General features: G+C 34.4%; 1 protein-coding gene and 1 non-coding gene across 2 annotated transcripts; one reads left to right on the top strand and one right to left on the bottom strand.

Annotated features, from left to right (window-relative positions):
- Positions 1-3,446: 3,446 nt before the first annotated feature.
- Positions 3,447-3,585, top strand: LOC136814955 (U4 spliceosomal RNA). Its single transcript, XR_010847662.1, has one exon. It is a non-coding gene; the product is annotated as a U4 spliceosomal RNA (small nuclear RNA).
- Positions 3,586-4,115: 530 nt separating this feature from the next.
- Positions 4,116-8,035, bottom strand: LOC136814942 (deoxyribonuclease-1-like). The gene is made up of 8 exons (XM_067071366.1): positions 7,792-8,035; positions 7,417-7,525; positions 6,824-6,924; positions 6,570-6,638; positions 6,132-6,232; positions 5,561-5,919; positions 5,056-5,098; positions 4,116-4,773 (listed from the first exon to the last, which is right to left on the bottom strand). The coding sequence occupies exons 1-8, from the start codon at positions 7,836-7,838 to the stop codon at positions 4,322-4,324; spliced, it is 1,281 nt and encodes a 426-aa protein (XP_066927467.1). The 5' UTR covers positions 7,839-8,035; the 3' UTR covers positions 4,116-4,321.
- Positions 8,036-12,068: the final 4,033 nt, after the last annotated feature.

Here is a 12,068-nt window from a genome sequence, read left to right as displayed (position 1 = left end):
TGCTTTTTTGGGACGCACAGTATAACAGATCCCATACCGAGAATAGCGAGTTAACAAAATAGTTGTACCGAACCGAAATCTAAACGTAAAATTGTGGATGCCTATTTACATAGCAAATCAAAATGGATTTTTCAACAGTGAACTGTCGTGCCCTTTTCACACCCCCTTCTCACGGATCCACTGGGAGCCCTTCCCACTGGAAAAATTGGCCAAAATATCGTCCCCCAGTGGAAAATCATATTCTGATTTTTGTCTCCGCTGAAAATAATCAAATAAGCCGATCCCCACTGCAAAATCTTATGCTATTTTTTCAATCCCCGATGAATTTTCCGGCTCGAAAGCAATGGAACTCAAATCCCCAGCCATAAAAAAACATATGAATATCAATCCCCATCGAGTTATGGTCCGTTATTTTTACCTCCACTGGCTGAAAAAATCCTACTGGGTCTGTGAGAAGGGTGTCTTTTCAGAACTCGAAAAAACTGACCCGGTGGAATTTCATATTGGACATTCATTGTCATATCTACAACCATCGGTTTTTGAGATCTCGAATTTAAACCCGGCGAATTTTTTCCATAGCCACCCCGGTGGATTTCAAAACCTCACCGGTTCAGTGAGACATGGTGTATGATGTAATTCTGTACCGCATCACATATGTATTGATATATTTCGAAGCGAGTTTTGAAGAAGGGTCATTCGAGGTCTCAGCAATGTCAAGTTGAATGAATGGAGTATCTTTTGTCCATACCGAGTCCATACCATAATCTCAGCGTTATACATTCTGTCTGGCTGTGGCCCGGCCTGGGCCTAGTCTGAATCGCATACATAGACCTCTGGGACCTCTATAGATATACTTTCTATAAATAAGAGACTTTTTAGCTAGAGGATGAGCAGAAGCCTAGCCTGGACCCGAGCCATCATTTTTGGAGATTGGCGGATCCACAAAACGGAATATTTTCAGAATCCTAGGCAATGGTAGTTGAACCACCGAACCGACTGGGGATACTCGATACTATCCAGACTATCATTCCTCTCCTATGGGAAATCGACTCGCTCACTTTAAGAACTTTAGTGGGCGGCCGCCAATCCGCCATCAGAATATCAGATAAAAAGATGGTGGTACGTCACGTTGTACCAAAGTAAGAAAACACCAAGCACCAAACGCTTCATATTACAAGCTTTCTTGAAAACCCTTAGACTGGAGTCGTTTATAATGCGTGTAATACAGTAGTATAGGCGTTATACTAGTCATAGCTTTCACTAAATGCCCCCACAGAAAGGTCATGTCATGCACTTATAAAGCTTTTAATGCTTTAAAAATTAAAGCATAAAAAATAATCAGGAATAATTGATTGATTTAATTATTTATTGATTGATTGAAAAAAAAAATGATATTCCATTAACAAAATACTTGAAGAATTCATGCAGCTTGACAATTTAATAAAATTCAAGGAAAAGCTTCTCAAAAACATATTTCGAAAATCATGGTATCATTAGCTTACTGACTTTCACATCTCCTTGTTTGTTTGTTTTTTTCTAATTTTTTCTAACAATATATGTCATGATCATTCATTAAATAGACCTTTTCCGATAATGCTGCAGACAATCTTAGATTGTAGGCAAAATATATAGCGGTGAATAAATCAGCAAGGTAACCAATCAGAAATAGCTTGTTTATTTTTCATTGGCTGCTATATATTTCAACAATTCTCTATTGCTACTTTGCCTAATAAACAATAGTAAGATGATAAGATGATACTGCGTATAAAATTCATCAAAAAGTTCTGCGCCAACTGAAATAGACTAATCCTAGTTAAGGCCCGGCGAGGCCCGGGCTCCACTTGCGTACGCTGTGATTGCAGTCAAAAGAAAAATAAAGGAATGTCATTGTGGTCCATTCAGACGTACAGTCAAAAAGTTGAAATGTGCCTAATTTTTTTTCAAGTGCATAGTACTTTTTCATGATGCAATCTTTTCTCCAAGCTGAAAGGATTGAAGGCATTAAGATATGATTGCAGCGCAGACAATGAAGAGACGGGCCTTCAGGAAACCAGACTTTTTGAGTTTTTAGCTATATACTCTCACTTTATGGTGTTCCTGTATGACTGTCTGTGTGCCTAGTCTAACCACCGTTAAATGCCTTAACTTGGAAAGCTAGAATTGGAGCTATTTCACCAAACCCCTGGAGCGTAAGTTATTTAGGCTATCACAACTGCAGGAAAAAGTTGAACGTGCGCATACAAAGTTAAACGAATGTAAACAAACTTTTTTCAGGTTTTTAAAATAGATTTACCACACTGAACAAACAGTGAAAACACTCTAAGTGAGGTAAATCTATTTTGAAGACCAAAAAAAAAACATATGATTGACAACACATTCAACACATTCAACCACTTTTGGATTCAACTTTACTTTTATGTGTACATTCAACTTTTTTGCACTTTGCCGGTATCTTGTTTTACCAAGTTAAGAAGGACTTTCTCGAGTTACGACCATATGATGGTCTTTAAAGCTCAAGAAGCTCTATAAAAAATAAAGCTATTTATTAAATATAATAACAGACAAAGATAAATTACAGTTTGAACAAAAATATCAAATGTACATTTGAAAACTTGAGCAAACTAATGAACTTTTGACTAAATTACAGTATTTCATTCAGTTTCAAAGACAAGAAACAAAATTTGACATACAAAACACTTTTTCCAGTCAATGAATCAGCTCATCATCATAACCAGTCTGCCATTTTGTTTGTTTTGATTTGCACAAGTAATATTGTAATTCGTGTTATGGTGTAATCACTATACTTTTTCTATAATTTGCATTTATAACACTCGCTTCAGCTTTTCAATGCTAAATCAAAACTAATAAAATGTAATACGCAATAATGGTAATAGCATATAACGTAATATGAAAATATGTATAACATTTACCGCTGTATAATTTACCGCCATATTTTTGCGGAACACTTAATTGGCCGGAAAGCCGATTACGACGCACAAACAATTCGCAAAAAATCGAGATTCAAGTCCAATATCTATGCGTGAAGCTATGAGTGCCTCCTCGTCGCTGCGCTCCTGCGGGGGCAATAATAATACGATAATTGTTACGGGATAATATTAGTTTGTATAAACTAAACTAAAATTGACTAAAATTTGTTCCCTCCATTACTTTTTGTTTTATTTCTACTATATCTGAATTAGTCGTCTAGCTTGCTAGACTAGAAAACCCTCAACCTTCATCGAAAACTCTCGTTTTCACTAGCTTCTGAATATTAAGTATATGTCTTTTGTTTAGTCTAACCGCTTTTCAGAAACAGATTAAAAAGTTGAATATTAGAAAGTTTCTTTAGTTGTTTGCTGTACGCATGCGTAAACAAATTAAAACAGAAACCACAACTAAATAATACACGTCAAACATTCTAGTTTGAAATAAATTCTATAATTTTCAGCTTTGCGCAGTGGCATTATCATTGACAATGAGGTTCAACCGAGTCGTGATTATTGCTAATTGAAAACTTTTCCCAATATCCCGCTAGACGTCATGAAACACTGACGGCTATGCAATATTTGGAGGTCTCTTCGGAGACTACATTAATGAAATGAATTATTATGGACTCTAAGATTAAACGGGCTGAAACGGGCCTACGCTTCTTACGAAAAGCTTCATGTTTAGGATAAGCAGAATTATTATGGACTCTAAGATTTCGCGGACCTACGCTTCTTACGAAAAGCTTCATGTTTAGGATAAACAAAATCTAAGAATGAAAGTGTCTCTTATAATAGATGAAGTAACAAGTCTTTTATAATTTACAAAGAACACAAATAACAAAAAACGATTTTTGTGAAGGAAAATGAAATTCACATACCGCCTCGTCTTTTAAAAACACACTTTAGATTCAATCTAAAGGGATGGTTTTCTCACCATACGTGTATGCAGTTCATTTTTCAGTTTTGATCCTCTTCTTGCAATGAAGCAACAATTCTGTTTAGCCTGTCCTGATCAAACCGAGGATCAAACAATAAAAATTCCATCTTCTTTCTTCTATAAGGATGAGCAGAGGTGTCTCTTAGTCTTAGATGAAGTCACAAGTCCATAATTTACAGAGAACACAAATGTCGCGGTTATTGTGAGATTTTTTCTCGGTTATAAGTCTAAAGTGCATTTTACAGTGCTGCGAAAAACATTTGTTTAGTTTGTGAATATTATATAAAGTATTGGTTAAATGGACTAGGACTATAAGCCCTATAAATATGGTATAAAAACATGTTAATATCTATAGGTAGAATCTCATTGCATTATAGCTTTTATAGCAATCATAGTTTCAATTATCAATTTCTTCTACCCTCACAAAACACTTCAAGTTTGATCGATCCGCCAAACTGCATGTCAGATTTATGGAGTACAATCGCTCTTTGTTTTTCAACCAATCAAAAAGCGTTTGGAAATCCCCATTACCACGTGGGAGATATTGATAACGATCGACCAACCAGCTTGCCACAGAATCGAACTCATAACGACTTATGAATCCTGTAAGGTCGGTATGCATCTTAGCTAAAAGCTCCAAAGCTTTTGTACGACTTGAAGCGACATCAGAGACATGAATTTCTAAGTAAGCACCACCCTTTGTATACTCTGAAACTACGTTGTATCCCATTTTAATAGCATTCGATCGCATATTGTAGACTTTTGTTGTGGTCAACCCAGTATTCAGTAATTTGTCGGTCAATTCCAGTTCCTTCTTTTGAACAATGTAGTCGTGCCCATATTCAGATTCTAGAATCATGAAAAATGACTATTTATACTTGCTACTCTCGGGTACCTAATAGCTGGGGGTTTGGAATAAGCAGGGGGGTTGGAAAAATTTCAAAACTTAATAAGCGGGGGGGGGGGTCGGAATAAATCAGCGGCCCTCACGGCTATTAGGTACACAAGAGTAGGCACTGGTCAACTTTTCTGAATCTCATGAAATTAAAATCTTAAGCACTGAGACAGAGATTTCAATTTAGGGAATGAGCCACGAAATTTGAAAAGAATCCAATGAATTTAGTTACTTACGAAACTCGATCTGCACAGGAAAGTGATCACTGATTATCTTTGCCTGAAAAAGATAATTTTCTTTATTATCAAAGTTCAAAGAAATCCAGTGGCTGAAATGATGAAATAAAAAACGCATCCCTGTACCGGAACCCTTTCAAAAAAACTGACTCTCTTGAGGAGAGGAGGACTTAGGCAAGAAAACCCCTATGTCACAGACCCGCTGGGACCCAAGCCCCACTGGAAATTTTAGCAAAAATTTCGTCCCCGGTGAGAAAATACCCTGTAATTTGATTTTATCCCAATTCGAAATTCAATGTTTAAAAACTGCACTCCAAAGCCATCCCCAATGGATTTTCTAAACTTGGAACAATAAAATTTCTATCCCAATTGGGATTTCAATAGGAGTTTTATCCCCACTAAGGAAAAAAGTTCCACCGGGGCTGTGAGACAGGGGTGTGTTAAGAGAGATTTTCTTCATGAAAATTTCCTCACGAAAAACAAAAGGAATCTTTTTTTAGATTACCTCATCTTCAGTCAAGCCATACGCAGTGGCGAAATCAAAGACACGTGGGCTATTCATCACAACGACATTCAATAATTGCGAACCAGCCAAAACAATACGATCATATGGGCAATCAGTATCTTTCGTAGTTGAATCAGCTCGGTTACCAATCATCCAATAAAATCGTTTATCAGTTGCCAAGGCGATATTATCATACGATTTAACGTAATTACATCCAGCATTAAAATCTCCCATCAGGATAGCGTTTTGGACAGACCATTTGTTTACGGCGTCATCATAGACATCAACGAGACGGTTGATTTCGTTCTCTGCATCGTCAGGTTTGGTGTGGATGCCGATCGTCACAAAATTCTTCACCTCTGTGAAAGTGAATTCAAAAAAAGTAAAAAATGAAGTTTGATTTAAAACTTGATTCCCCTGATTCATCACCACTTTGACTTTAACTGATTTATTTGATATGATATGTTGTATGAAAGTACTAAAATAGAACCAGTAGAGATGTTATAATACAGAACTTGATGTTTTAAGTTCAATCAGGGTAAGTGAACGAATTACATTTTAGTTTCAATACCTGCTTTGGAGCTTTTGAAATGGACAACAAAAGGAGGACGTTCAAAATGATCATTAGAATCAGCGTAAACATACGAATCCACCACACTTAACCAATCTGATCTGAAAAGAAAAGCATCATATTGTTTTTTATTTACCACTATAAACAGTGTGTCTCCATAATTCGAACCTAGAAAACTCAAATGTCTTCTTAACTCGAATACGTTTTCTGGTCCCTTCAATCAACAATATACTCGCTATATCTCGAAATTTCCATAACTCAAACAAATTTGCGTCCCCCGTGAGTTGGAGGCACTGTAGTCTAGAGGACCACATGCCACTTTAATTACTAGCAAACTAATTTTGAATTTATTTTTCCTAAGAAAATCAATCTGATTGCTTTAAATACTACTCCAGGATGTACATTCTGTAGTTCTGTCAGATCTTTTAGAAGAGTTACCTGTAAATATATCCATATTGTTCTTTGCTCGTCGAGCGTCCGAGTCGTCCGCTAAGCTCTAATTTGTATCTGTAGAAAATAAAATATGAAATAAGAACATAATCAACTCTAAATGAAAATCAAGAATGTATATTTTTTGATATCAACTCTGTGGCTTGACATGGAATATGTAGTCAAGGTTAAGATTGCTTAATGAACTTGTGTTAATAAAAGTTTGGAAAATTATGAATTCAAGATTTAGCTTTGAAACAAACCTGCTATCAATCTGTTGGACAAGTTTCATCAATTCCTGGATAGCTTCGCCAGAACTATCACGAATTTCTTGAATCAAAATCAAATCGTATCGTGCCACAATCTAAATGAATTAGAAAAGTGACGATAAAACGGTTCTTTTCGATTATTACGAGGGAAAAGTTAGCGTTTCACCCAATAAATCTTTGATTTATTGCTCAATTCCTTAACTTTAAATAAAATAAAGACATGTGAACATGTGTTTGTATGAACAAACTATATAAGAACATAAGGCTTCGAAATGCCAAAATGTCAAGAACAAGTTGGGAAAATTTTAAGGCTTGCAGACTCTTTCTTAGTAAAATGGATAAAAATGCTCAAAATGGTGAAATTAAGAACATGTAACATTTTTATGCTTAAAACTTAAAATGTTAAGAACATGTTAAGAACATTTTTAGGCTTAAAACTTAAAATGTTAAGAACATGTTAAGAACATTTTTAGGCTTAAAACTTAAAATGTTAAGAACATCCGAAGGCTGCAAAAATGTTGGATGTTCTTATAAAAAAGTGTAGAGGTTGTATCTAGAAATCTTGTCGGCTACAAATAAATCAATACCTTTGGTAAATACTTGTGAATGAGTGGTTTGTTCATTTTGTGAACTCCAAAAACTTGAACATTGAAAGCTGCAACATCGAGTACATTTTCGTAATTAGAAACGACGGTACTAAAGATATATGACAGTTTGAAATAAATAAATACTTTAAAGAATTAATCAAAAATATATTTCAAAACCAAAGAATTTCACTCTTTGAATATGATTTCACCTCATTTGATTGATACTTTAAAGAATTACATTTTAAAATCAAATTCAAAAGCGAGAAAAAGCTAGACAAGTTGGCCCAAGATTCTGAGCTCAAAACATCCGAATAATCAGAGAAAAAAAATAGACATTACTTGTGTAAGCTAGAATTCAATAAAATATGAAATTACCTTATGAATAGGATGCAAATCAAACCAAAAACTGTAAACAAAGTCATGATGGTTAATCAGCAGTGAAACACTGATCTACAGTGCAACAACAAAAAAGCAGATTGAACTTAAACGTGTGTCAAATTTTTACATATGATACCCATTCAAAGCGCTCCCTTGCTGATCGCGTGTTTTGAAAAAAAATTGGAAAAATATTGACAATATACATGAGCTTTATTCCTGTTTTTAGACAAAGATGCTATGTAATTAAAAGAGGACCTCGCGGTGTATGTCAGCGCCCATTCCAAAGAGATCATTAACAACCACAATTTATCCTATTAAATATTATTAATCTATTAAAAAGATTAAAAACAAACGTACGTAAGCTTACTCAGTTGCATAGGAAATCAACTGAAAAAAACTTAAAGTTAAGTTAAAAGATAAAATACGAAATAAATTAAAAGCACACTGTCACACCCTAAATCTAAGTTGATGATGTTAGAGTAAAGGGTAGACAAATTATAAAGCCAGACTTTTAAATTTTTCTTAAGAAAGGCTCTAATTTAAAAACTTTCATTCTTAGAAGAAAGTTATGTGACTTTTGTAAGAAGTTTATCTTATCCAAAACCCGGATCGAAAGTGACTGTACCATCCCTATTCATTCCTCTTTATAATTTACGCTATTTAACCAAAGATTTATTATACACTGGATATAATAAAAATAAACATTGTTTCAGAAAACAATTGATGTTCTAGCTTTGTCCGCAAAGGACAACGGTCATGGCGGCTCGAAGATGTCTGATTTAAAAAAAATGTTTATCAGTCTTACTTTAAAAAAGTTCTCTATGTAGCTCTTTCTTTTTGTATATTTTGAGAAAAAAAAGTTTGAAAGTAAGGCTAGCACATTGAATTATAAGTCCGAAGGACTAGAATCGAATCTTTAACCTTTCTCAGGCAAGAAAAAGGGAAGTAGCCTATAAATATGCGACAACGGATTAAATCTAGCGATTCCTTTGTTTTCGATTGATATCTTTTTCGAAATTTAGGTTTAAGTTTTAGTTTTAATCTGTCGTTTGTGTAAAAACTAGGCGGACCGTGCTAGGCCACGCAACTTTGGTAGGATTTAATAGGCTTCAAATCCTAGCAAGGAGATTCGATTCTAACCCTTCGGATTTATACTTCATTGGGAAAGCATACCAAGCTGGATACATTTGTGAAATCTGGCGTGAGAAAATCAGCATTAGACAAGAAATTCAGACAAAATGCTTATAGTGACACGAAATTTTCAATTGGAAATATCTTTCCGTGAAATCTGGCGTGAGAAAATCAGCATTAGACAAGAAATTCAGACAAAATGCTTATAGTGACACGAAATTTTCAATAGGAAATATCTTTCCAAGACTGTCCCCAGAAGAGCTGAAATTAACAAACATAAGACTTGAGTGTCTTGGCTCCACTGTGGTATGAAAATCTTTTGAAGGCACGTGGTAGCCAGCAAGGTGTTTTTTTTTGAGGTCGAAGTTTGAAAATTTCCGATGTCAACATTCAATTTCTTATACACAACACGTCTTCTGCATCGTTCTCGTAGCTTGAAATGTCATAACGACTTATAATTAGCAATTAAGTGGAAGAATCTGACTCTCACAGGAAAGTTTTAAGTCTCTTTTGGGAATTGGATGAGTGATTTTCAATAAGAAATGCAATAAAAATGCTTCAAAAAATCATTTAATGAGGGAAGGAGAGTGAACAATAGTATCATTACTGCGAACATAGCTAGTACACGAGAAATCGGCAAAAATCTGTTACTTGTATATCCAGTATAATAAAAGTCCCTAATAAAAGTATCGAGTTTGAACATGCGATTGAGTAGAAAGTTTTAAGTGTGTATTCACAAAATTGTATTTTAAGCTCTCCCTCTTTTTTCTTTGTCATTACGTAACAATAAAAACATACTCTGCCTGTTTACAAATGCAACGAAATTACGATCATGAGAAAAACGCAACAATTAAAACATGCTTGTAAAGAATCGTATGTAAAACTATGAAAATAATAAAAATGGAATGTATGGAACAATAAAAAAGTAAAATGAGGGAATTTGAATTTTTATTAATTTTGATTTTTAAAGACGTACATTTATGCAACAGGGGAATAGTAAAAGGGCTATTGATTAATTTATACGTTGTAACTACCTTTTGTAATGAGCCTATGTGGTGGAGAACGTTCTTATATTTTAGCGATAACACACACAAACTTTTTTACTCAATCGCATGTTCAAACTCGATACTTTTATTAGGGACACCCTGTATAATAAATCCTTGATTAACCACTAACGGTTTAAAAGAACAATAGATACACTGTTCTCGAGATGCATAAATTTATTGTTGCCCTCGTTTTCAAACAGATTTCATTGCTATGAAATTATACCGGGTGCACCAAAAAAAAGTATACAGGTTTGTCGAAATATTGTGAGCTTCAGGATTTATGTTTTTTGTTCATTCTTTTTTTATTGTATAGAGGAAGCTCTAACTTGAATTTTGAGCTATTATACATTAAATTTGAAAAAGTAGTTCGAAAGTTATTACCAAAAAACAAACTTTTTTTCCATGTCGAAATTTCAAAAAATCGTTAAAAACAGCAATCACGCTATAAATAAGACAAAATGACAAAAACACAATTTTATTGTCTTTTTGATTCTTTTTTCTCCTATCTTATATTTTGCCAACGGTTTTTCCATCTTATTTACACGTCATGAATATTTCCAACACCAGCAAACTCAATGCAGACCCAAGTTCTTTGAGCAACTAGTTGAGGGATGGTGATTTATTTTTTCAAAAATTTTCTCACGTAGCACACCACACCTCTCTTGGAGATTTCCAAAAGAAATTTCAGCTTTACCAAAAATATTTTTCCACATGGGAATAGTTTGTTTTACCATATTCTTAAATTCTGTAACGAGTTTTGATGAACACAGTTGCATTTTTTGGTATTTTTATGTGTGTAAAGAAGGTAAGTGCCAAGAGAAAAGTTTGCTCGCTGTTTTTGATGATTTTTTTGGAATTTCGACATTAAAAAAAGTCAGTTTTTTTGAAATAATTTTCGAATTACTTTTTCAAACCTAATGTATGATAGCTCAAAGTTCAAGTTAAAGCATCCTCTATACAATAAAAAAAGAATGAACAAAAAATTTAAATCCTGAAGCTCACAATATCTCGACAAAGTTGTATACTTTTTTTGGTGCACCCGGTACATTTAAACCAATTTAAATTCCCAAAAGGCAAACATTAACTCTAAAACAAAGGTACTTGAAATTCAAAATGTCTTATGAAGTAAAACAACACAATTATCATTGTGAATATATAATTTTATAGCAATGAAATCTGTTTGAAAACGAGGACAACAATAAATTTATGCATCTCGAGAAGAGTGTATTACGCATGCGCAATATGGATCACCCACTGTCTGTTAGCCATGATTTAGAAAGAAGCCGAATTGTTCTTAATGAATAACTGATTTTGCCTCATAAAATTGGTTATTCTAAAGTGAAAAAAAAAACAGCAAAGGTAATGAGTAGCATTCTCGCAAAGGGAGCGCAGTGACCGTTAGTGATTGGAAAGAATGGAGCAAATGACTGGCGCGGTTTTCCACTGAACGATATGTTTCTTACATAGCATAGAAAACAGTTAATTTCATAATAAGTGATGGGACCCATCAGTAATTTACAATTTCTTTTAATGATATTGTTATAAAAGCAAATATGAGAAAAACAGATGAGTGTTTTATACATTTGGATTTATCCGACCCAAATTTCAAATTAATCCTCTTTCCAGCAAATAGGTTGAATTGTTCCATTTTCGTAATTTAAACTAAGCTTCTGTTAAAGCTTTTTTTAAATAGCTTATATATCTGTGTGCAATATATGCATAAGTGGAACGAGTATTTCTCAATTAGCTGCATCTGAAAATTCCAATCATAGTATTAAACTTCTCGAATACGTATAAAAATATATCAGTTTGCGATGAAAATTTTGCCTATAAAGTTTAAATGATGGATGTATAAACGCAGTCTCTCCTTAAAACCTAATTTGGAGAGGCTTCTTAAGGGGCCTCCTAAAGGTCTGAACTTCTGCAAACAGTTCTAAGTATAGGTGACATGCCCCCCCCCCGGGGGAGTACTACCCTTGTCGACCGACGGGGGTGCTCCACTGATGTTCGAAAAATGGACCCTACGTGGGACTCGAAATTTGCGAAAAAAGTGACCCTGAATGGGACTGAAATTCCAAAATTTTCTCAAACTTTCTA

The sequence above is a fragment of the Clytia hemisphaerica genome, unplaced genomic scaffold, assembly GCF_902728285.1.
Source record: "Clytia hemisphaerica strain Z4C2 unplaced genomic scaffold, Clytia hemisphaerica genome assembly, whole genome shotgun sequence".
In the NCBI taxonomy this organism is placed as follows: domain Eukaryota; kingdom Metazoa; phylum Cnidaria; class Hydrozoa; order Leptothecata; family Clytiidae; genus Clytia; species Clytia hemisphaerica.
Note: the sequence above shows the minus strand (reverse complement) of the source record. Positions and strands in the feature narration are given on the sequence as shown.